The sequence below is a fragment of the Neopsephotus bourkii genome, unplaced genomic scaffold (assembly GCF_033783945.1).
Source record: "Neopsephotus bourkii isolate Nb327-2 ecotype Australia unplaced genomic scaffold, CSIRO-AGI_Nbou_v1 NB_889, whole genome shotgun sequence".
Classification (NCBI taxonomy): Eukaryota; Metazoa; Chordata; class Aves; order Psittaciformes; family Psittacidae; genus Neopsephotus; species Neopsephotus bourkii.
The window spans coordinates 1-24,735 of NW_026901383.1; the positions used below are offsets into that span (position 1 = coordinate 1).

At 63.3% G+C, this 24,735-nt stretch overlaps 3 protein-coding genes, 1 long non-coding RNA gene and 1 pseudogene across 4 annotated transcripts; 3 read left to right on the forward strand and 2 right to left on the reverse strand.

The window, feature by feature from the left end:
• Positions 1 to 847: 847 nt before the first annotated feature.
• Positions 848 to 1,736, reverse strand: LOC133214448 (ribonuclease inhibitor-like). Its single transcript, XM_061357346.1, has 2 exons — positions 1,613 to 1,736; positions 848 to 1,051 (listed from the first exon to the last, which is right to left on the reverse strand). Exons 1-2 carry the CDS (start codon positions 1,702 to 1,704, stop codon positions 877 to 879), a joined length of 267 nt encoding a protein of 88 aa, XP_061213330.1. The 5' UTR covers positions 1,705 to 1,736; the 3' UTR covers positions 848 to 876.
• Positions 1,737 to 8,098: 6,362 nt separating this feature from the next.
• LOC133214441 (antigen WC1.1-like) lies at positions 8,099 to 13,281 on the forward strand. Its single transcript, XM_061357342.1, is given in 15 exon segments — positions 8,099 to 8,519; positions 8,609 to 8,926; positions 9,619 to 9,924; positions 10,002 to 10,316; positions 10,661 to 10,969; positions 11,068 to 11,095; positions 11,097 to 11,167; positions 11,170 to 11,215; positions 11,217 to 11,249; positions 11,251 to 11,369; positions 11,466 to 12,053; positions 12,154 to 12,237; positions 12,373 to 12,456; positions 12,685 to 12,795; positions 12,945 to 13,281. Coding segments are annotated over 15 exon segments (2,940 nt in total). The 3' UTR covers positions 13,052 to 13,281.
• Positions 13,279 to 16,631, reverse strand: LOC133214442 (NACHT, LRR and PYD domains-containing protein 3-like). Its single transcript, XM_061357343.1, is given in 7 exon segments — positions 13,279 to 13,322; positions 13,697 to 13,857; positions 14,648 to 14,765; positions 14,768 to 14,799; positions 15,361 to 15,489; positions 16,026 to 16,193; positions 16,195 to 16,631. Coding segments are annotated over 7 exon segments (1,089 nt in total).
• Positions 16,632 to 19,972: 3,341 nt separating this feature from the next.
• LOC133214443 (deleted in malignant brain tumors 1 protein-like) lies at positions 19,973 to 23,295 on the forward strand (annotated as a pseudogene).
• A 53-nt stretch (positions 23,296 to 23,348) lies between these two features.
• LOC133214440 (uncharacterized) lies at positions 23,349 to 23,921 on the forward strand. The gene is made up of 3 exons (XR_009726122.1): positions 23,349 to 23,440; positions 23,576 to 23,659; positions 23,887 to 23,921. It is a non-coding gene; the product is annotated as an uncharacterized LOC133214440 (long non-coding RNA).
• Positions 23,922 to 24,735: the final 814 nt, after the last annotated feature.

A 24,735-nucleotide genomic window follows, 5' to 3' on the forward strand; every position in this document is an offset into this window, starting at 1 on the left:
GATGCTGGGAGGTGCTAGATTGGAATGGCCAGAGGTGCCAGGGGCTTGCTTAGGGATGGCTGGGAATGCTGGGGATGCTGGGGGATGCTCAGGGATGGCCAGGGGTGCTGGGGAATGCTATGGGATGTCTGTGGGTGCCAAAGGGACGCTCAGAGATGCCAGAGGGATGCTGGGGATGTAGGGGGGGGATGTCAGGGGGATGCTCAGGATGCCCGGGGATGCGAGAGGGTACAGGAAGGGATGCTCAGGGAGGCTGGGGCTCCTAAGGGGATGCTCAGGGATGCACAGGGATGCCGGCAGAATGCCCAAGGATGATTGGGGGTGCTGGGGGGATGCTATGGGATGCCTGTGGGTAGCAGGGGGATATTCAGGGATGCCTGTAGTTGCCATGGCAATGCCCAGGGATGCCTCTGGGTGCCTTGGGGATATCCACTGGTGCCCGTGGGTGCCATGAGCATGCTCTGGGGTGCCCGTGGGTGCTGTAGGGATGCTCAGGTATGACCGGGGTTGACATGGGGATTCCCAGTGGTGCCCAGGGGTACGAAGGGGATGCTCAGGGATACCTGTGGGTGCTATGGGGATGCTCAGGGATGGCTGTGGGTGCCATGGGGATGCTCAGTGGCTCCCGGGTTTGCCATGGGGATGCTCAGGGGATGCTCTGGTATGCCTGTGGGTGCCATGGGGATGCTCACTGATGCTGGGGGATGCTCAGGGCTGCCCGGTGTTGCCAGGGAGATGCTCAGGGATGCCTGTGGGTGCCATGGAGAAGCTCAGGGATGCCGTGTGTGCCATGGGGATGCTCAGGGATGCTGTGGGTGCCATGGGGATGCCCACGGATGCTGGGGATGCTCAGGGACACGCCGCGTGCCGGGGCTCTCACCGCAGTGCACGCAGGCAGCAGCTGGGCTGCCGCAGCCCCTGGCACAGCAGGCGCACGCCGCGGTCCCCCAGCGCGGTGTCCCCCAGCTCCAGGCGCTCCAGGCTGCGGTGCTGGGCCAGCAGTGCTGCCAATGCCACGCAGCAGCTCTCGGGCAGCCGGCACCACTGCAGCCTGCGGGACAGCCCAGACAGAAACCCCCCACCGCCACCGGCCAATGGGCATGGGGGGAACCACGCCAACCCGCCCCACCAGCCAATCAGCATCGAGGGGCCATGCCCACCCACCACATGGCCAATCAGCCTCAAAGGAACACACCAACCCACCACCTGGCCAATCAGCATGGAGGGAACACTCTCACTCTAAGCACAGCCAATCAGCATGGAGAGTCCCCACCTTCCCACATCCCCCCTCCCAGGCAATCAGCCTCAAGGCACCTCACGACCAATCAGCATGGAGAGCACACATTCACCCTTAGCACAGCCAATCATCATGAGGGTCTTCACCCACCCATTGCAGGGCCAATCACCATGGGGCGATCCCACCCTCTCACTCCCCAGCCAATCACCATGGAGGGACCCCACCCTCTCACCCCACAGCCAATCAGCATGGAGGGACCACCCCTCCCATGGCCAATGAAAGCCTGGCCTCACCCTGTTGCTCCCTCTTATCCACCCTAGAGCAGCACCCATGTGCTCTCCTCCAGCACCCACTCACCCCAGCTCAGCCTCTTACCGGAGCACCCGCAGGTCACTACCAGGGTGCCGCAGCGCCCGGCAGAGCACATCCATGGGGGAATTCAGCTCCTGGGGCTGCTGCTGAGCCATGGGACCGGGCTGTGCTCCGGCATCCGAGGGACCAGAGCTGCAGGGCACAGAGCCACGGGTGGCGTTCACCAGGAGCGCCTGGATTTGGCACCGGCACAGCAGAGCTTGGCACCAGCTCTTGGGAGGGACCCCCGTGGCTTTGGAGGCACAAAGGAGCACGAGCAGAGCTTGGGGTGCGCTTAAAGTTTCCTCATCGGGGCTCTGCTCTTTGCATGCAAGCAGGGGGATGTGAAGCCAGATGAGCCCCTGGGCACAGATGGGTTTGTTAAGGCCAAGATGCTCCATCACCATCCCTGGAGGCATTCCAGGCCAGGCTGGATGTGGTTCTGGACAACCTGATCTAGATGAAGATGTCCCTGCTCGTGGCAGGGGTTGGACTGGATGAGCTTTGAAGGCCCCTTCCAACCCAATCTCATCTATGAATCCACGAAAGGACAAGTTTTGGTGGGAGGAGCTAAACCCCAGCAAAGGACAAGGTGTTTGGGTCTGCTGGGGTGAGTGGCCCTCAGAGAGGACGCCTTCAACACCGGAGTGGAGAGAAGCGAGGGCGGCGTCCAGGAGCCTCAGCTCGGAGGGACAAGAGCCACCGAGGAGGGAGCCTCGAGTCCTCGACAGGACCTGCCCAGGAGCAGGCAGCTCAGCTCAGCTCAGCTCAGCTCAGGTCGCTGGAGGAGCTGACTCAGCGGGGGCGCAGCCAGGAGGCTCGGTGGCAGCTGTGAGTGGTTAAATCCTGCCCTGGGAGCGCGGCGAACGGAGCGGGTCGGGGCAGTTTGTGCAGGCAGCAGAGCCGGTGGAGAACCGCCTGATCAAGAGGGTTCCCCTGGAGCGCAGGAGGAGCAAGGACTGCTTGCTTGTGCGGAGAGACGTAGGCGAACCCATCGGCCAGATCATGGTCACAACACGATGAAAGCCACAGAGAGGAGTGATGTGAGTACCCAGACTGAGCCTTCCTGCTGACACACGGCCCTGCAGGCCTCTGGCTGCAGGAAATGCCTGAGCCTGGCACTTGTATCGGAGGGAGCCGGTGACACCGCTTGTGTGCGGTGTGAGTGAATAAATGATCTGCTCAGGCAGGTGATTGAACTGAGGGAGGAGGTGGGAAGGTTGAGAGCCATCAGGGAATTGAAAGTGAAATGGATTGGTGGAGCCACACCTAAGGCAAGGGCAGAGGGAGGTGGTTGGGCAAGTGGTGGATCCCCTTCCTTCCTACCATCAGATAGAAGGAGTGAACCTAAGGAACAAGGAGGTATGGAGGGAGGTCCCTCCTTGGAGACGTAAGCGAAAACCCTCACAATCCCTTCCTTCCTCCCAGTTACCCTTGAATAACAGGTATGAAGCCTTGGAACTACAGGGCCAGGTAAATGGAGATGGAGGGGTAGATCTAACTAGTGAGTCACCGAGGGCTTCACTCACCCTCGTGCCTTAGAACTTCACCAACCAAGAAGAACAGAGGAGTAATTGTGGTGGGTGACTCCCTTCTGAGGGGAGCAGAAGGGCCCATTTGTCGACCAGACCCATCCCACAGGGAAGTCTGCTGCCTACCTGGGGCTCAGCTTAGAGATGTTAAAAGGAAGCTCTCTGAGCTGGTGCAGCCCTCTGACTACTATCTGCTGCTGGTTCTTCAGGTTGGCACTGATGAAATTATTACAAGGAGGGCCAGGGCAATGAAGAGAGAGTTCAGGGCCCTGGGACGGCTGGTTAGAGGGTCTGGAGGGCAAGTGGTGTTTGCCTCCATCCCTGTTACAAGCAAGGGAGAAGAGATAAATAGAAAGAGTCTGCAGATTAATATATGGCTATGGGACTGGTGCCAAAGGCAGGGGTTTGGCTTTTTTAATCATGGGGTGCTATGTGAGACACCTGATTTGCTGGTGGTGGGTGGGATACACCAGTCCCAGAGGGGGAAAAGGTTTTTGGGGCAGGAGTCAGCAGGGCTCATTGACAGGGCTTTAAACTAGATATGAAGGGGGAAGGGGAGATAACTGGGTCTGCTGGGGACAAGCCCAAGAGAAGCATGCTAGGGCTTGAAGGATGGTGCACTAGGGAGGACTCTCAATCTATTGCTCCATTAGAGGGAAAGGATAGCTGTTTAGACCCTGTCCCACAGGGGAAAAAGTGTATCAGGGCGAGAGTCAACAGAGCTCACTCACAGAGCTTTAGGTTAGACTCAAAGTGCAAGGGGGGTGTAGCTGGGTCTGAACTGGTGGGGCATTGTTCTAGTATTAATGAAGACCAGAAGGCCTCCGGACTCCCAAGGGTGCCACGAGCGTGCTCTGCTCGCCCCCTGCAATGCTTGTACACCAATGCACACAGCATGGGGAATGAACAGGAGGAGTTAGAAGTCTGTGTGCGGTCTAAAGGTTATGATCTGGTGGCAATTACAGAGACAAGGTGGGAGAGCTCACGTGAATGGAATGGGGTCACGGATGGCGATGTCCTGTTTAGGAAGGCTAGGTCAGCAAAGCGAGGTGGTGGGGTTGCTCTGTATGTGAGAGAGCGACTAGAATGTATTGAGTTCTGTCCAGGGGCAGATGAGGAGCAAGTGGAAAGTCTGTGGGTACACATTAAGGGACAGACTGGTACGGGTGATACAGATGTGGGGGTCTATTATAGACCTCCTGATCAGGATGAAGGAGTCGATGAGGCTTTCTACAGGCAGCTGAAAGCAGCCTCATGACTACATGCCTTGGTTCTTATGGGGGATTTTAACTGCCCCGATATTTGCTGGCAGGCTCACACAGCCAATCATTCACAGTCTAGGAGGTTCCTCCAGTGCATTGATGATAACTTCTTCATGCAAATGGTGGACAAACCAACAAGGAGAGGAGCGCTGCTGGATCTAGCACTCACCAACAAGGAGGGTCTGGTTGAAGTGGTGATGGTCAATGGCAGCCTTGGCTGCAGTGACCATGAGATGGTGGAGTTTAGGATCCTGTGTGGGAGGAATAGAATACCTAGCAAGGCCACAATTCTGGATTTCCAAAGGGCCAACATTGGCCTCTTCAATCAGTTGCTAAGGGAAGTTTCATGGGAAAGGGTATTAGGTGGTAAAGGGGCTCAAGATAGTTGGTCAGCATTTAAGGACCACTTCTTCTAGCTCAGGATCAGAGTGTCCCAATGGGTAGGAAATCAAGTAAGGGAGCCAGGAGACCAGCATGGTTAAACAAGGAATTGCTGGGCAAAATCATGTGGAAAAAGAGAATATGGATTATGGAAGGAGGGGCTGACCACTTGGGAGGAAGATAGGACAGTTGTTAGAGGATGTGGGGAGGCAATTAGGAGAGCTAAGGCCTCCTTGGAACTTAATCTTGCAAGTCGGGTAAGGACAATAGAAAGGGCTTTTTCAAATACATAGGGGATAAAACTAACACAAGAGGCAATATAGGCCCATTGCTGAACGAGGTGGGTGCCCTGGAGACAGAGGATTTAAGGAAGGCAGAGGTGCTGAATGCCTTCTTTGCCTCTGTCTTTACTCCTGCAGACTCTCCCCACGGGCCCAAGATTCCTGTAGCCCCAGCAGGAGCCAGGACAAAGGAGGAGTTTGCTTTGGTAGATGAGGATTGGGTTAGGGATCAGTTAAGCAATCTGGACATCTATAAATCAATGGGTCTGGATGGAATACACCCATGGGTGCTGAGGGAGCTGGCGGAGGTCATTGCTCGGCCACTCTCCATCACCTTTGGTAAGTCGTGGGAAAGAGGAGAGGTGCCTGAGGATTCCAGGGTGGCAAGTGTCATGCCAGTCTGTAAGAAGGGCAAGAAGGAGGAGCCGGGTAATTATAGACAGGTCAGCCTTAGCTCCATCCCTGGAAAGGTGATGGAACATCTTATTCTTGACACCATCTCTAGACATACCAAGGATGAGGGGGTCATTAAGAGCAGCCAACATGATTTTACCAAGGGGAAGTCATGTTTGACCAACCTTATAGCCTTCTATGAGGGAGTAACGGTGGATGGATGATGGTAGAGCGGTAGATGTGGTTTCTCTTGATTTCAGTAAGGCATTTGATACTGTCTCCCACAGCATCCTCATAGATAAGCTAAGGAAGTGTGGGCTTGATGATCAGGCAGTGAGGTGGATCAAGAGCTGGTTGAAGGGAAGAAGGCAGAGTTGTGGTCAATGGGGCAGAATCTAGCTGGAGGTCTGTGACCAGTGGAGCACCTCAGGGGTCGGTGCTGGGACCAGGGCTGTTTAATACTTTCCTCAGCGCCCTGGATGAGGGAACTGAGTGTACCCTCAGCAGGTTCGCTGATGACACTGAACTGGGAGGAGTGGCTGACACAGCAGAAGGCTGTGCTGCCATTCAGCGAGACCTGGACAGGCTGGAGAGTTGGGGGGGGAGAAACTTGATGCAATTCAACAAGGGCAAGTGTAGAGTCTGGCATCTGGGGAAGAACAACCCCATGTACCAGTACAGGTTGGGGGTTGACCTGCTGGGAAGGAGTGAAGGGGAAAGGGACCTGGGGGTCCTGGTGGTTAGGAGGATGAACGTGAGCCAGCAATGTGCCCTTGTGGCCAAGAAGGCCAATGGCATCCTAGGGTACATTAGAAAGGGTGCGAGGGAGCTGGGTCTCTTAAACTTGGAGGAGACTGAGGGGTGACCTAAACAATGGTTACAAATCTGTAAAGGGTGAGTGTGAGGATGATGGAGCTAGGTTTTTTTCAGTGATGTCCAGTGACAGGACAAGGGGCAATGGGTGTGAACTGGAGCATAGAAGGTTCCATGTGAACATCAGGAAGAACTTCTTTACTGTGAGAGTGCCAGAGCACTGGAACAGGTTGCCCAGGCGGGTTGTGGAGGCTCCCACATTGGAGATATTCAAGGCCCGCCTGGACAAGTTCCTGTGGGATGTACTCTAGGTTACCCTGCTCTTGCAGGGGGGTTGGACCAGATGATATCTTCTGAGGTCCCTTCCAACCCTTGGGATTCTGTGATTCTCTGGATCGGATGGTGTACTCCTTTCCTTGGGATTCTCTCCATTGAGGAAGAGGGGGAGAAAGGTCGGGCTGCCCTGGGGGTCAGAGCTCAGCTCCGATTCAGGCTGGACCAAGGAGGGGGCGCGGGCCAGCCCCTGAATGGGCGGGGTCAGGCGCGGCGTTGGCGCGCCCTCTTCCCGCGCTCCCGTCGCGGAGCTAACGGAGCCGTTCCGCATCGAACCCGTTTGTGCCGTTTGGGAGCGGCCCGCACGGGCCGCGCGGGGCGGTGCGGGGCGCTCCCGGTGTTGTGCCCCCGTGGGGAGCCACGGGCGGGCAGCAGGGTCAGGCAGGGTCCTGCCATGGGGGACGTGCCGGGGGCCGCCAGCGCTGGGGCAGCCCCGTGCGCTCCCCACGGTGATAACGGGGACGTCTGAAGGCAGCCGGTTCCTGGCTCGCGGTGGGCACAGCCCCTGGGCCACAGGCACCGCTGCAAGGGGCCTCTCGGCCCCCCGTGTTTCCTATGTGCCCTGGCTCACCCCTGTTCCAGCACGTCGGTGCCTTTGCCATCAGCAGCTCTTCAAGGGGAAGCTGCCTCCGCAGCCTCTCCATTCATTTCCCCTGTGGCCGCCGGCGCTGCTCAGCGCTGATGGAGTCCGCCAGGTGAAGCCCGGCTCCAGCGAGCCCTGGAGCTCGCTCCTGCTCCTTGCACCTCCTGCCCCCGTCGGGTGTTGCTGCTGCTCCCGGCTTGGCCCGGTGGGTCCCCAGCGGCTGCGGATGGGCTCCGTGCCCCTCTGGGCGGCATCAGCGCAGGCAGGTGCCGCTGCGGCGTTATCGGGAGCCCCGCAGGTGGCTGGGGAGCTGCGTGTGGTCGATGCCGACAGCGGGTCCCTGCTTGCAGGGGGGGAAACCGCCTCCTTCCTGCCTGCCACAGCTGCCGGCAGCGCCATGGGCCACCTGCAGGCACCGCGGTGAGGCGGGGGGGGGCTGCTGCCACCTCAGGGCCCCTCGACTCCGGGTCTGCAGGCACCCTATGGAGGGGAGCACCCCAAGGATGGGTGCTGCTGTGCCCGGGCTCCTTGGGCTTTGCTCCGTGCTGGTGCTAAGAGCGGCCCTGTGGGGGTTTGGGTAGGTTTTGGGGTGAATCCTGTTGCCATTGGGCTCTTGGCAGGCGCCGCAGCAGGGTCAGTGCCATGGGGGGATGCAGGATGAGTCTGAGCACCCTGTTGCAGCGCCTATGGGGGGTTCAGACTGGGGGCATCCGGGCTCCGACCCCCCCCGGCAAGGTGTGTGACGCCAGAAACGGAGCCGAGCCTCATATTTGGGCACGGAGCAGGTTATTGGAGCCCGAGGCCTCCCCACATGGGAGATAACCCAACTGATAACGGGCTCAGAAGGTGCTGCTGCCTCCATTGGCTGCGGCGCTGCCTATAAATCACCCAGCCCGACCCAGGAGGCAGGGGGGGGGTTCCTGGTGTGCGAGATGGTGCCTGTGAGGGTGCTGGGGGCTCTCCTGTGGGTGCAGCTCAGCGTGGGGCAGCCGCGGAGCACCGCAGAGCCCCAGGCTGAGCTGAGCACGGCGCAGGGCCCCGATGAGCTGCGGCTGGTGGGTGGTGGTGGGCGCTGCGCCGGGAGGCTGGAGGTGAAGCATGAAGGTGAATGGGGCTCCGTCTGCAGCTACGACTTCGACTGGGACACCCGCAGGGGAACCGTGGTGTGCCGGCAGCTCGGCTGTGGCACGGCAGCCACGGCGTCCCCGTACGCTCCGTTCGGGCAGGGCACCGGCCGCATCTGGCTCCATGTTTTCTGCAACGGCTATGAGGCAACGCTCCAGGATTGTCCCAGTTTCGGATGGGGCGAGCACTTCTGCGGCCACGAGCGCGATGTGGGGGTGACCTGCACAGGTGAGGAGGGGGATGCCGGTGGTGCCGGGACACCGGCCGTGTGCCGCGGCGCTGGCTATGGCTGAGGCTGGGCCGGTGCCGTGGTGCAGACGCGTTGGAGCTGAGGCTGGCGGGCGGCAGCGGTCCCTGCGATGGGAAGGTGGAGGTGAAGCTGCGGGGACGCTGGGGCTCGGTGGCAGATGACTCGTGGGACATGATGGATGCGGAGGTGGTTTGCCAGCAGCTGGGCTGCGGCTCGGCCACCAGCGCCTACATGAAAGGCAGCAGCTACAGCAGCGGTGACCCCCCTGTCAACATGGCACTGGTGAACTGCCGCGGGCACGAGAAAGCGCTTTGGGAGTGCGAGGTGAGGGGCTGGGGGCCCTATGACGGCTTCCACGACTATGACACTGCCGTCGTCTGCCAAGGTAGGAGCCGGTAGCTGGTGCTGGCAGAGCACAGAGCCCCAGGTCTGGGTTGAAGGGAGCTTAAAGCTCCTCCAGCCCCAACCCCAACCCCTTCCACTGGAGCAGCTTGCTCCAAGCCCCTGTGTCCAACCTGGCCTTGAGCACTGCCAGGGATGGGGCAGCCACAGCTTCTCTGGGCACCCTGTGCCAGCGCCTCAGCACCCTCACAGGGAAGAGCTTCTGCTTTATCTCCAACCTGGATCCCCCCTGTTTCAATCTGAACCCATCACCCCTTGTCCTATCGCTGCACTCCCTGATGAGGGTCCCTTCCAAGCATCTCTCTAGCCCCTTCAGACACTGGAAGCTGCTCTGAGCTCTCCATGCAGCCCCAATGTTCTCAGCCTGGCTCCATACAGGAGCTGCTCCAGTCCCTGAGCATCCTCGTGGCCTCCTCTACCCTTGCCCCAACATCTCTAAGGCCCTCTAATACTGAGGACCCTTCTCCCGTTCCCGCAGCAGAGGGGCAGGATCCCCTCCCGGAGCTGCTGCTCACGCTCTGGGGGTGCAGCCCAGCACACGGAGCCGGGGGGGTTCTGGTCTCAAGCGCTCCCTGAAGCCGGGTCGTGGGGAGCTGCTCCTCAGGCAGCAGCCCAAGTCCTTCCCGTCAGGGCTGCTCCGATCCCTGCGCACCGCCGCGGGGCCTCTCCCCGCAGGCTTCTCCCGGCTGGTTGGTGGCGATGGCCCCTGCGCGGGGCGGCTGGAGGTGCGGCAGGGCCGAGCGTGGGCCGGGCTCTGTGAGGAGGCTGTGGGGGCAGCTGGAGGGTTCCCAGGTCGTGTGCCGGAGCTGGGCTGCGGCTCGGTGCTGGCTGTGCCCGGGGCCGGCCTGTTCCCGGCGGCATCGGAGCCGCAATGGGACGCAGGATTCGAGTGCAGCGGCAGCGAGCTCCTCCTGAGCGCCTGCAGGCAGCGGGCACGGAGCGCCCAGGCCTGCAGCGGCCACGCCAGCATCGTCTGCTCGTGTAAGCAGCGGGGCCAGCGGGGGGTGCTGGGGGTCCCCCTGCGCCCTTGTCACCCCCCAACCCCCGTTGTGCCCCAGCCTACAGCGGCTTCCGGCTGGCGAACCACAGCTCGCGCTGCGCCGGGCGGGTGGAGGTGATGGCAGGGGGGACGTGGGGGTCCCTCTGCGCCAGCGCCTGGGACCTGCCCGATGCCCATGTCCTCTGCCACCACCTGGGCTGCGGCCCTGCCAGCGCCGTGCTCCCGGGAGGCTCCTTCGGCAGCGGGAACGGGACCCTGCGCGTGGATGCCTTTGGCTGCAGCGGCAGCGAGCAGCACCCAGGCCAGTGCCCCGTGGCGGTGCTGGGGGAGCCAAGCTGCCCCCCCGGGCACGCTGCTGCGGTCGAGTGCTCAGGTGCGTGCGGGACCCGGGGGGGAAGAGCCTCGTGGGGCTGTGGGGACCCCCCAAGCACTGGGAATGGAGGATGCGGGGTCCTTTGGGGTGAAGGGGGGGGGCTGAGCTGGGGCCCAGCATCGTCCCGGGACCTTGTGCTGCCACCCCATAGCACCGCCGGTGCTTTAGCACAGAATCCCAGCCTGGTTTGGGTTGAAGGGAGCTTAAAGCCCATCCGGTTCCAAGCAGTGCCACGGGCAGGGACCCCTTCCACTGGAGCAGCTTGCTCCCAGCCCCCGTGTCCAAGCTGGCCTCGAGCACTGCCAGGGATGGGGCAGCCCCAGCTTCTCGGGTGGATCCTGCAGGCGCTGCCGAGCCCCTGCGGCTGCTGGAGGGGCAGAGCCGGTGCGAGGGGCGGCTGGAGGTCCCCACGAGCCCGGGCAGCTGGGCCGCTGTGTCCGCGGGGCTCCGGGCCCCCCAGGCGGCCACCGTGGCGTGCCGGGAGCTGGGCTGCGGCGAGCTGGAGCGGGTGTACCCCGTGGCGGGCCCCGGCGGCGTGGGGCTGCAGGAGGTGCAGTGCGCGGGCAGCGAGGACGCCCTGGCGCAGTGCAACGTCTCGGGCAGGGCCAGTGCTGGGAGCGGCGCTGGCGAGGCTCTGGCTCTTGTGTGCTCCGGTGAGTGAGGGAGTGAGGGAGTGAGTGCCCCGCTATGGGCCGGGCGGTGGGGGCCCCGCAGGCAGCAGCCCCTGGTGCATCCCGTCCGTGCCCCGCAGGCAGCCGGCGGCTGAGGCTGGCGGGGGGCCCGGCGCTGTGCCGGGCGTGCGGAAGCTCCACGTTGAGGCCGTTGGAGCCCCGTGCGCCAGGACGCGTGGACATCCCGGACGCCGCCGTCGTGTGCCGGCAGCTGGGCTGCGGGGCAGCGCCACGCGCCCGGCTCCTGCTCGCTCGGCCCGGGCGGCCCCGCCGTGGGCGGGCGCCCGGCGCCGCGCCGGCAGCGAGGCGTCCCTTTGGGATTGCCCGGCCCCAGCGCAGCGCGGCTGCCGGCTCGGCGGCGGGGCCGGCGCCGTGTGCTCAGGTCAGTGGCGGCCACGGCCACGGGCACGGGCACGGGCAGGGCGGGGGCGCGCAGCCGGAGCCGTGCGGTGACCCCCGCCTTGCCCCCCGCGGCTAGGGCAGCTCTCCGTGCGGCTGGCGGGCGGCAGCGGCCGCTGCAGCGGGCACTTGGAGCTCCTCTACAACGGGACGTGGGGCCGCGTGTGCGCCGACGGCACCAGCCCGGCCACGGCCGCCGCCGCCTGCAGGCAGCTGGGCTGCGGGGACGGGGGCAGCCTCGGGGCCGGCGCTGCCCCGCTCCCGGCCCCCGCCTGGCTCGCCTGGGTGCGCTGCGAGGACGGGGCCCGCTCGCTGTGGCGCTGCCCCTCGGCTCCCTGGCGCCTGCAGCCGTGCGGGCCCGGCGGGGACGCGCATGTGGTGTGCGCTGAGGACGGCGCCGAGGGGATGCTCAGCCCGTCCCCAGGGAGCCCCACGCTCACAGGTAGCTCTGATGCTGAGGCCTGCGCCGGGCCGGCCGCGCTCCACGGCCTCGCTTCACCTTGCTCCTCCCATGGCCCCGCAGGTGTCCCCAGGGCCAGCACCCCGCGGCCAGCCACGGGGCCGGTGCCGGTGCCCACGGTGCTGTGCGCGGTGCTGGGGGTGCTGCTGTGCCTGGCGCTCGCTGCCCTGGCTCTGCAGATGTACCGGGCCTGGGCTGGGCCACGAGGTGGGTGCTGCGGCGCAGAGCTGCTTTGGGGGTCCCGGGGCTCAGAGGGGGTCATTGGTGACCCCGCTGCTCCTGCTGAGCGCTGCTGCTGTTATTCCAGAGCCTGGCAGAGCCCTGGATGCTGTCTATGAGGAGCTGGACTACACCGGGATGCCGGAGTACCAGAAGGTGCCCAGTCGCCCAGGTTGGTGCACGTGTGCCCGTACTGGGGTAGCTCTGCCCCGCGGCCCCACCACAGCCCTGGCTCCTGGCGGTGTGGCTGCGGCTCATCCCGTGGCGTGTGGGTGTCCCCTGTCCCACTGTGCCCTCTCCCCACCAGGCTCCCCAACAGAGGGCTCAGAGACGAAGCTGCCCTATTACACTGCAGAGGATGTGGAGGAGAGTGACCCCGGCACAGCCCCAGGTAGGGACATGGGGACAGGATCCCGGCAGGGACGCCCCCTTAGGACAGGGGAGTTAATGAGACACGGGGTCCCCTGGCCTGGATGAGCCCAGCTCAGCTGTGGCTCTGGATGAGCAGCCCCAGCGCCCCCCGGGCACCCCTGGTTCTGTGTATGGAGGGGGGGTGACACAGCCAGAGCCCTGCCACGGCCTCCGGGTCACCCCCATCCCCTCCCCATCGCTGCCCCAGGCCCCCCTGCCCTGCCTGAGGACGGACCCCCCGATGGCTACGATGACGCCGAGGCTCTGCCAGAGGAGTCCCTTGGCACTGGGGACACCCCCGAGGGGGTGGCACATGCAGGTGAGTGTCCCTGTGCCCTGCAGAGCCACCTCGGGGGGGGCTTGGCTGCGGTGGCTGGGGGGGAGCAGCAGCAAATCCATGGGGCTGCAGCAAGATCCAGATGGGGTTTAGCGGCCCCCACTAAGGCACCAGCCTCTGCTGCCCCCAAGGTGGGAGCCGTCCCCCCCCAGGGGGCACAGGGGACCCCCCGGAGCAGCCCCCAGGGGACACAGGCTACGATGATGCTGACGTTGGCACCTTGGGGACATTGCTGTGAGGATGCTGCGGCCGCAGCACACGAGGCCACGGGGACACAAGTGCGGGTGCTGGGGCTCTGTCCCCAAGGACGGGTGGCCCCGGCCATGGAGGTCACCTCTCCGTGCCCAGGACCACAGCACAGCAGCTCCGGTGTCCCTCTTGCAGCAGCGCTGCAGGGATCTGGGTTTAGTTTCACCGTGAATTCCCATGGTTTTCCCTATTAAAACTCCCAAGCTGGCTGGAGACTCACTTCCAGGCTGGCACCTTGCTCCCGGGGACATCAACCATCCCTTGGGGATGTGCGGCAGGAGCTGGACCTACAGATGGGTCCCTGGGTGTGAGTGGGGCAGGGAGAAGGGCGGAGGAAGAAAAGGGAATAAGGGCCCCAGCGCCTTTATTTGGCATCCAGCAACACCAACACGCGTGTTCCCAGCAATAGATGGGGTCTATCGAGATCTCTATGGATCTGCTCCCCACAGCTGGGAAACGGGAGAGGGAAGGACGTGGAGCGGTTCTGCCCCGATCCCAGCGGATGCAGATGCAAGGGCCCAGGCAGCAGCTCCTCCCTGCGCCCCCATGCTTGGGGCAGGTTCCATGCCCCTCCTGTCCCTCCCTGAGCCCTCGGCACTCGCACAGGGGTGCAAGGGCACAGCCAGCCCCTTACCCCAGGGCCCGCAGCGGGCAGGAGGGGCTCCGGAGCTGGCGGCACCCGCGTCCCGCAGCCCCTCGCTGAAGGACAAATCCAGCTCCTCCAGGCAGGGGCTGGTGCTCAGCACAGCGGCCAGGTCCTTGCAGCAGGCGCTGCTGAGGCGGGAATAGCGCAGACTGCAGGGAAAGAGCCTCAGTGCCACCCCACCGTGGTCCTAACCCGGAGCCAGTGCCCTGAGAGAGCGGGACACAGGGATGAGGCCAGCCCAGGCGGATCCTTTGGGTACCATTGCAGTGCTCCCATCCGCCCCAGGGCTTTGGCTGCCTGGGAAATGCCCAGGGATGCTGTGGGGTGCCAGGAGGGTGCTCAGGGATGTGCAGGGTTGCTGGGGAATGCTATGGGAGGTCTGTGGGTGTCCAAAGGGATGCTCAGGGATGCCAGGGGGATGCTGGGGATGCACGGGGGGATGCCATGGGGATGCTCTGGATGCTCGAGAATGCCAGATGGTACCGGGGGAATGCCCAGGGATGCCCGGGGGTGCTGGGGGGATGCTATGGGATGCCCTTGGGTACCAGGGGGATATTCAGGGACCTGTAGTTGCCATGGGGATGCTCAGGGATGCCTGTGGGTGCCATGGGGATACTCAGGTGTCCCCGTGGTTGCCATGGGGATGCTCTGGGGTGCCCGTGGGTGCTATAGGGATGCTCACGGATGACCGGGGTTGCTATGGGGATTCCCAGTGGTGCCCAGGGATACGAGGGGGATGCTCAGGGATGCCTGCGGGTGCCATGGGGATGCTTAGTGGCTCCCGGGGTTGCCATGGGGATGCTCAGGGATGCTGCCATGGGGATGCTCAGTGGCTCCCGGGGTTGCCATGGGGATGCTCAGGGATGCCTGTGGGTGCCATGGGGATGCCCAGGGATGCTGGGGGATGCTCAGGGACACGCCGCGTGCCGGGGCTCTCACCGCAGTGCACGCAGGCAGCAGCCGGGCTGCCGCAGCCCCTGGCACAGCAGGCGCACGCCGCGGTCCCCCAGCGCGGTGTCCCCCAGCTCCAGGCGCTCCAGGCTGCGGTGCTGGGCCAGCAGCAGCTCTCGGGCAGCCGGCACCACTGCAGCCTGCGGGACAGCCCAGACAGAACCCCCCCACCGCCACCGGCCAATGGGCATGGGGGGAACCACGCCAACCCGCCCCACCAGCCAATCAGCATCGAGGGGCCATGCCCACCCACCAGATAGCCAATCAACCTCAAAGGAACACACCAACCCACCACCTGGCCAATCAGCATGGAGGGAACACTCTCACTCTAAGCACAGCCAATCAGCATGGAGTGTCCCCACCTTCCCACACCCCCCTTCCCAGGCAATCAGCCTCAAGGCACCTCACGACCAATCAGCATGGAGAGCACACATTCACCCTTAGCACAGCCAATCATCATGAGGGACCTCACCCACCCATTGCAGGGCCAATCACCATGGGGCGATCCCACCCTCTCACTCCCCAGCCAATCACCATGGAGGGACCCCACCCTCTCACCCCACAGCCAATCAGCATGGAGGGACCACCCCTCCCATGGCCAATGAAAGCCTGGCCTCACCCTATAGCTCCCTCTTATCCACCCTAGAGCAGCACCCATGTGCTCCCCTCCAGCACCCACCCACCCCAGCTCAGCCTCTTACCGGAGCACCCGCAGGTCACTACCAGGGTGCCGCAGCGCCCGGCAGAGCACATCCATGGGGGAATGCAGCTCCTGGGGCTGCTGCTGAGCCATGGGACCGGGCTGTGCTCCGGCATCCGAGGGACCAGAGCTGCAGGGCACAGAGCCACGGGTGGCTTTCACCAGGAGCGCCTGGATTTGGCACCGGCACAGCAGAGCTTGGCACCAGCTCTTGGGAGGGACCCCCGTGGCTTTGGAGGCACAAAGGAGCACGAGCAGAGCTTGGGGTGCGCTTAAAGTTTCCTCATCGGGGCTCTGCTCTTTGCATGCAAGCAGGGGGATGTGAAGCCAGATGAGCCCCTGGGCACAGATGGGTTTGTTAAGGCCAAGATGCTCCATCTCCATTCCTGGAGGCATTCCAGGCCAGGCTGGATGTGGTTCTGGACAACCTGATCTAGATGAAGATGTCCCTGCTCGTGGCAGGGGTTGGACTGGATGAGCTTTGAAGGTCCCTTCCAACCCAAACTCATCTATGAATCCACGAAAGGACAAGTTTTGGTGGGAGGAGCTAAACCCCAGCAAAGGACAAGGTGTTTGAGGGCAAGGAGCTCAAGTGCCTTTAGAAGCATCCTTTGGGGTGGGAAAGGAGGAATCTCTGGGATTTTGGGTCTCTGGAGCAGTACTTACCGGGGCACTGATGCTGCCGCCTTGGACTTGGGGTCCTGTTGGTGGAAGGAGCATCCCCGGAGGGTGACAGAGCCCAGCCCAGGCCAGTGCCTGATGCAGAAGGCAAGAGCCATTTGGTCGTACAGGGTCAGCTTCGTGTCCTGCAGCTCCACGTCAGTGAAGCCCCCATGCCCTTCGTGCGAAGCTCTCATCGTTCATCTCAAACAAGAAGTGGAACGTGTCCAACCGGGCCAGCTTCACCCCTTGGCCAGGCTGGGAGGTGCCTCCGTGCCTCCCCTGCAGCCACCTCAGCAGCTCCTCCTTGGCTCGTGCTGAGGTTCTGCACCCGATGGTGTTGTCCATGTACTCTCTGCATCCTTGGCTCACCAAACCGCACAGGAACCTCACTGTGACCTTCAGCTCCTCCCTGGACTCGCTGTAGCTTTCTAGCAACACCTTTACATCCTTTGAGATATCCCTTGAGTCACCAACCACCTCCACGTTGTCCTCCAGCACATAGAGCATGGCTGCAAAGAACTCCTGGAGGTGCAGGTGGGTGAAGCCTTGGTCCTCATGGGGGATTTTAACTACCCCGATATTTGCTGGCAGGCTCACACAGCCAATCATTCACAGTCTAGGAGGTTCCTCCAGTGCATTGATGATAACTTCTTCATGCAAATGGTGGACAAACCAACAAGGAGAGGAACGCTGCTGGATCCAGTACTCACCAACAAGGAGGGTCTGGTTGAAGTGGTGATGGTCAATGGCAGCCTTGGCTGCAGTGACCATGAGATGGTGGAGTTTAGGATCCTGTGTGGGAGGAATAGAATACCTAGCAAGGCCACAGTTCTGGATTTCCAAAGGGCCAACATTGGCCTCTTCAATCAGTTGCTAAGGGAAGTTTCATGGGAAAGGGTATTAGGTGGTAAAGGGGCTCAAGATTGTTGGTCAGCATTTAAGGACCACTTCTTCTAGCTCAGGATCAGAGTGTCCCAATGGGTAGGAAATCAAGTAAGGGAGCCAGGAGACCAGCATGGTTAAACAAGGAATTGCTGGGCAAACTCATGGTCTCCCCACGGGCCCAAGATTCCTGTAGCCCCAGCAGGAGCCAGGACAAAGGAGGAGTTTGCTTTGGTAGATGAGGATTGGGTTAGGGATCAGTTAAGCAGTCTGGACATCTATAAATCGATGGGTCTGGATGGAATACACCCATGGGTGCTGAGGGAGCTGGCGGAGGTCATTGCTCAGCCACTCTCCATCACCTTTGGTAAGTCGTGGGAAAGAGGAGAGGTGCCTGAGGATTGGAGGGTGGCAAGTGTCACACCAGTCTGTAAGAAGGGCAAGAAGGAGGAGCCGGGTAATTATAGACCGGTCAGCCTTAGCTCCATCCCTGGAAAGGTGATGGAACAACTTATTCTTGACACCATGTCTAGACATACCAAGGATGAGGGGGTCATTAAGAGCAGCCAACATGGTTTTACCAGGGGAAGTCATGTTTGACCAACATTATAGCCTTCTATGAGGGAGTAACTAGGTGGATGGATGATGGTAGAGCGGTAGATGTGGTTTTTCTTGATTTCAGTAAGGCATTTGATACTGTCTCCCACAGCATCCTCATAGATAAGCTAAGGAAGTGTGGGCTTGATGATCAGGCAGTGAGGTGGATCAAGAGCTGGTTGAAGGGAAGAAGGCAGAGTTGTGGTCAATGGGCAGAATCTAGCTGGAGGTCTGTGACCAGTGGAGCACCTCAGGGGTCGGTGCTGGGACCAGGGCTGTTTAATATTTTCCTCAGCGCCCTGGATGAGGGAACTGAGTGTACCCTCAGCAGGTTCGCTGATGACACTGAACTGGGAGGAGTGGCTGACACAGCAGAAGGCTGTGCTGCCATTCAGCGAGACCTGGACAGGCTGGAGAGTTGGAGGGGGAGAAACTTGATGCAATTCAACAAGGGCAAGTGTAGAGTCTGGCATCTGGGGAAGAACAACCCCATGTACCAGTACAGGCTGGGGGTTGACCTGCTGGACAGTAGTGAAGGGGAAAGGGACCTGGGGGTGCTGGTGGACAGGAGGATGACCATGAGCCAGGAATGTGCCCTTGTGGCCAAGAAGGCCAATGGCATCCTAGGGTGCATTAGAAAGAGGGTGGTTAGTAGGGCAAGAGAGGTTCTCCTCCCCCTCTACTCTGCCTTGGTGAGGCTGCATCTGGAATACTGTGTCCAGTTCTGGGCCCCTCAGTTCAAGAAGGACAGGGAATTGCTTGAAAGAATCCAGCGAGCCACAAAGATGATGAAGGGAGTGGAACATCTCCCTTATGAGGAGAGGCTGAGGGAGCTGGGTCTCTTTAGCTTGGGGGAGACTGAGGGGTGAGCACATCAATGGTTACAAATATGTAAAGGGTGAGTGTCAGGATGATGGAGCTAGGTTTTTTTCAGTGATGTCCAGTGACAGGACAAGGGGCAATGGGTGTGAACTGGAGCATAGGAGGTTCCATGTGAACATCAGGAGAATCTTTTTTACTGTGAGAGTGACAGAGACTGGAACAGGTTGCCCAGGGGGGTTGTGGAGTCCCCTACATTGGGGATATACAAGGTCCTCCTGGACAAGTTCCTGTGGGATGTACTCTAGGTTACCCTGCTCTTGCAGGGGGGTTGGACCAGATGATCTTCTGAGGTCCCTTCCAACCCTTGGGATTCTGTGATTCTCTGTTCCCATGGTGCACTCCTTTCCTTGGGATCTTCTCATTGAGGAAGAGGGGGAGAAGGTCTGGCTGCCCTGGGGTCAGAGCTCAGCTCCGATTCAGGCTGGACCAAGCAGGGGGGCGTGGTCAGCAACTGAATGGGCGGGACCAGCCGCGGCGTTGGCGCGCCCTCTTTCCGCGCTCCCTTCGCGGAGCTAACGGAGCCGTTCCGCATCGAACCCGTTTGTGCCGTTGGGAGCGGCCCTGCACGGGCTGCGTGTGCGGGGCGCTCCCGGTGTTGTGCCCCCGTGGGGAGCCACGGGCGGGCAGCAGGGTCAGGCAGGGTCCTGCCATGGGGGACGTGCCGGGGGCCGCCAGCGCTGGGGCAGCCCCGTGCGCTCCCCACGGTGATAACGGGGACGTCTGAAGGCAGCCGGTTCCTGGCTCGCGGTGGGCACAGCCCCTGGGCCACAGGCACCGCTGCAAGGGGCCTCTCGGCCCCCCGTGTTTCCTATGTGCCCTGGCTCACCCCTGTTCCAGCACGTCGGTGCCTTTGCCATCAGCAGCTCTTCAAGGGGAAGCTGCCTCCGCAGCCTCTCCATTCATTTCCCCTGTGGCCGCCGGCGCTGCTCAGCGCTGATGGAGTCCGCCAGGTGAAGCCCGGCTCAAGCGAGCCCTGGAGCTCGCTCCTGCTCCTTGCACCTCCTGCCCCCGTCGGGTGTTGCTGCTGCTCCCGGCTTGGCCCGGTGGGTCCCCAGCGGCTGCGGATGGGCTCCGTGCCCCTCTGGGCGGCATCAGCGCAGGCAGGTGCCGCTGCGGCGTTATCGGGAGCCCCGCAGGTGGCTGGGGAGCTGCGTGTGGTCGATGCCGACAGCGGGTCCCTGCTTGCAGGGGGGAAACCGCCTCCTTCCTGCCTGCCACAGCTGCCGGCACCGCCATGGGCCACCTGCAGGCACCGCGGTGAGGCGGGGGGGGCTGCTGCCACCTCAGGGCCCCCCCACTCCGGGTCTGCAGGCACCCTATGGAGGGGAGCACCCCAAGGATGGGTGCTGCTGTGCCCGGGCTCCTTGGGCTTTGCTCCGTGCTGGTGCTAAGAGCGGCCCTGCGGGGTTTGGGTAGGTTTTGGGGTGAATCCTGTTGCCATTGAGCTCTTGGCAGGCGCCGCAGCAGGGTCAGTGCCATGGGGGGATGCAGGATGGGTCCGTGCGCCCTGTTGCAGCACCGGGTGCTAAGGGGGGAGGTGTTATTGGTTCACACTGGGGGCATCCGGGCTCTGACCCCTCCTGGCAAGGTGTGTGACGCCAGAAGCGGAGCTGAGCCTCATATTTGGGCACGGAGCAGGTTATTGGAGCCCGAGGCCTCCCCACATGGGAGATAACCCAACTGATAACGGGCTCAGAAGGTGCTGCTGCCTCCATTGGCTGCGGCGCTGCCTATAAATCACCCAGCCCGACCCAGGAGGCAGAGGGGGGTCCTGGTGTGTGAGATGGTGCCTGTGAGGGTGCTGGGGGCTCTCCTGTGGGTGCAGCTCAGCGTGGGGCAGCCGCGGAGCACCGCAGAGCCCCAGGCTGAGCTGAGCACGGTGCAGGGCCCCGATGAGCTGCGGCTGGTGGGTGGTGGTGGGCGCTGCGCCGGGAGGGTGGAGGTGAAGCATGAAGGTGAATGGGGCTCCGTCTGCAGCTACGACTTCGACTCGGACGCCCACTGGGCCACCGTGGTGTGCCGGCAGCTCGGCTGTGGCACGGCGGCCACGGCGTCCCCGTACGCTCCGTTCGGGCAGGGCACCGGCCGCATCTGGCTCCACGTCTTCTTCTGCAATGGCAACGAGGCAACGCTGCAGGATTGTCCCCATTTTGAATGGGGCCAGCACTTCTGCAGCCACGAGCGCGATGTGGGGGTGACCTGCACAGGTGAGGTGGGGGATGCCGGTGGTGCCGGGACACCGGCCGCGTGATGTGGCACTGGCTATGGCTGAGGCTGGGCCGGTGCCGTGGTGCAGACGCACTGGAGCTGAGGCTGGCGGGCGGCAGCGGTCCCTGCGATGGGAAGGTGGAGGTGAAGCTGCGGGGACGCTGGGGCCCGGTGGCAGACCCCATCTGGGACATGATGGATGCGGAGGTGGTTTGCCAGCAGCTGGGCTGCGGCTCGGCCACCAGGGCCTACACCAAAGGCAGAAGCTACAGCAGCGGTGACCCCCCTGTCAACATGGCACTGGTGAACTGCCGTGGGTACGAGAAAGCGCTTTGGGAGTGCGAGGTGAGGGGCTGGGGGCCCTATGAAGGCTTCTACGTCTTCGACGCCGGTGTGGTCTGCCAAGGTAGGAGCCGGGAGCTGGTGCTGGCAGAGCACAGAGCCCCAGGACTGGGTTGAAGGGAGCTTAAATCCCATCCAGCTCCAAGCCCTGCCACGGGCAGGGACCCCTTCCACTGGAGCAGCTTGCTCCAAGCCCCTGTGTGCAACCTGGCCTTGAGCACTGCCAGGGATGGGGCAGCCACAGCTTCTCTGGGCACCCTGTGCCAGCGCCTCAGCACCCTCACAGGGAAGAGCTTCTGCTTTATCTCCAGTTTGAATCCATCACCCCTTGTCCTATCACTGCACTCCCTAATGAAGAGTCCCTCCCCAGCATCCTTGTAGCCCCCTTCAGACACTGGAAGCTGCTCTGAGCTCTCCATGCAGCCCCAGTGTTCCCAGCCTGGCTCCATGCAGGAGCTGCTCCAGCCCCTGAGCATCCTCGTGGCCTCTCCTCCACCCTTGCCCCAACGTCTCCATGGCCTTCTTATGCTGAGGACCCCAGCTCTGCACCCAGCGCTGCAGGGGGGGTCTCCCGTTCCCGCAGCAGAGGGGCAGGATCCCCTCCCGGAGCTGCTGCTCACGCTCTGGGGGTGCAGCCCAGCACACGGAGCCGGGGGGGTTCTGGTCTCAAGCGCTCCCTGAAGCCGGGTCGTGGGGAGCTGCTCCTCAGGCAGCAGCCCAAGTCCTTCCCGTCAGGGCTGCTCCGATCCCTGAGCACCGCCGCGGGGCCTCTCCCCGCAGGCTTCTCCCGGCTGGTTGGTGGCGATGGCCCCTGCGCGGGGCGGCTGGAGGTGCGGGCCTGCCCCGAAGCGTGGGGGCCGGGCTCTGTGAGGATGCTGGTGGAGCTGAAGGCTGCCCAGGTTGTGTGCCGGGAGCTGGGCTGCGGCTCGGTGCTGGGCGCGCGGGGCCGGCCTACTCCCGGCGGCATCGGAGCCCGCAATGGGACGCAGGATTCGAGTGCAGCGGCAGCGAGCTCCTCCTGAGCGCCTGCAGGCAGCGGGCACGGAGCGCCCAGGCCTGCAGCGGCCACGCCAGCATCGTCTGCTCGTGTAAGCAGCGGGGCCAGCGAGGGGTGCTGGGGGTCCCCCTGCGCCATTGTCACCCCCCAACCCCCTTTGTGCCCCAGCCTACAGCGGCTTCCGGCTGGCGAACCACAGCTCGCGCTGCGCCGGGCGGGTGGAGGTGATGGCAGGGGGGACGTGGGGGTCCCTCTGCGCCAGCGCCTGGGACCTGCCCGATGCCCATGTCCTCTGCCACCACCTGGGCTGCGGCCCTGCCAGCGCCGTGCTCCCGGGAGGCTCCTTCGGCAGCGGGAACGGGACCCTGCGCGTGGATGCCTTTGGCTGCAGCGGCAGCGAGCAGCACCCAGGCCAGTGCCCCGTGGCGGTGCTGGGGGAGCCAAGCTGCCCCCCCGGGCACGCTGCTGCGGTCGAGTGCTCAGGTGCGTGCGGGACCCGGGGGGGAAGAGCCTCGTGGGGCTGTGGGGACCCCCCAAGCACTGGGAACGGAGGATGCGGGGTCCTTTGGGGTGAAGGGGGGGCTGAGCTGGGGCCCAGCATCGTCCCGGGACCTTGTGCTGCCACCCCATGGCACCGCCGGTGCTTTAGCACAGAATCCCAGCCTGGTTTGGGTTGAAGGGAGCTTAAAGCCCATCCGGTTCCAAGCAATGCCACAGGCAGGGACCCCTTCCACTGGAGCAGCTTGCTCCCAGCCCCCGTGTCCAAGCTGGCCTCGAGCACTGCCAGGGATGGGGCAGCCCCAGCTTCTCGGGTGGATCCTGCAGGCGCTGCCGAGCCCCTGCGGCTGCTGGAGGGGCAGAGCCGGTGCGAGGGGCGGCTGGAGGTCCCCACGAGCCCGGGCAGCTGGGCCGCTGTGTCCGCGGGGCTCCGGGCCCCCCAGGCGGCCACCGTGGCGTGCCGGGAGCTGGGCTGCGGCGAGCTGGAGCGGGTGTACCCCGTGGCGGGCCCCGGCGGCGTGGGGCTGCAGGAGGTGCAGTGCGCGGGCAGCGAGGACGCCCTGGCGCAGTGCAACGTCTCGGGCAGGGCCAGTGCTGGGAGCGGCGCTGGCGAGGCTCTGGCTCTTGTGTGCTCCGGTGAGTGAGGGAGTGAGGGAGTGAGTGCCCCGCTATGGGCCGGGCGGTGGGGGCCCCGCAGGCAGCAGCCCCGGTGCATCCCGTCCGTGCCCCGCAGGCAGCCGGCGGCTGAGGCTGGCGGGGGGCCCTGGGCGCTGTGCCGGGCGTGTGGAGCTCTACGTTGAGGGCGCTTGGAGCCCCGTGTGCCAGGACGCGTGGGACATCCCGGACGCCGCCGTCGTGTGCCGGCAGAGCAGGGGGGGGTCATTGGTGACCCCGCTGCTCCTGCTGAGCGCTGCTGCTGTTATTCCAGAGCCTGGCAGAGCCCTGGATGCTGTCTATGAGGAGCTGGACTACACCGGGATGCCGGAGTACCAGAAGGTGCCCAGTCGCCCAGGTTGGTGCATGTGTGCCCGTACTGGGGTAGCTCTGCCCCACGGCCCCACCACAGCCCTGGCTCCTGGCGGTGTGGCTGCGGCTCATCCCGTGGCGTGTGGGTGTCCCCTGTCCCACTGTGCCCTCTCCCCACCAGGCTCCCCAACAGAGGGCTCAGAGACGAAGCTGCCCTATTACACTGCAGAGGATGTGGAGGAGAGTGACCCCGGCGCAGCCCCAGGTAGGGACATGGGGACAGGATCCCGGTGAGAACCCCCCTTAGGACTGGGGAGTGAAGGGGGCACGGGGTCCCCTGGCCTGGATGAGCCCAGCTCAGCTGTGGCTCTGGATGAGCAGCCCCAGCACCTCCCGTACACCCCTGGTTCTGTGGATGGAGGGGGGGTGACACAGCCAGAGCCCTGCCACGGCCTCCGGGTCACCCCGATCCCCTCCCCACCTCTGCCCCAGGCCCCCCTGCCCTGCCTGAGGACGGACCCCCTGATGGCTACGATGATGCCGAGGCTGTGCCAGAGGAGTCCCTTGGCACTGGGGACACCCCCGAGGGGGTGGCACATGCAGGTGAGTGTCCCTGTGCCCTGCAGAGCCACCTCGGGGGGGGCTTGGTTGTGGTGGCTGGGGGGGAGCAGCAGCAAATCCATGGGGCTGCAGCAAGACCCAGATGGGGTTTAGCGGCCCCCACTAAGGCACCAGCCTCTGCTGCCCCCAAGGTGGGAGCCGTCACCCCCCAGGGAGCACAGGGGACCCCCCGGAGCAGCCCCCAGGGGACACAGGCTACGATGATGCTGACGTTGGCACCTTGGGGACATTGCTGTGAGGATGCTGCGGCCGCAGCACACGAGGCCACGGGGACACAAGTGCGGGTGCTGGGGCTCTGTCCCCAAGGACGGGTGGCCCTGGCCATGGAGGTCACCTCTCCGTGCCCAGGACCACAGCACAGCAGCTCCGGTGTCCCTCTTGCAGCAGCGCTGCAGGGATCTGGGTTTAGTTTCACCGTGAATTCCCATGGTTTTCCCTATTAAAACTCCCAAGCTGGCTGGAGACTCACTTCCAGGCTGGCACCTTGCTCCCGGGGACATCAACCATCCCTTGGGGATGTGCGGCAGGAGCTGGACCTACAGAGGGGTCCCTGGGTGTGACTGGGGCAGGGAGAAGGGCGGAGGAAGAAAAGGGAATAAGGGCCCCAGCTCCTTTATTTGGCATCCAGCAACACCAACACGCGTGTTCCCAGCAATAGATGGGGTCTATAGAGATCTCTATGGATCTGCTCCCCACAGCTGGGAAACGGGAGAGGGAAGG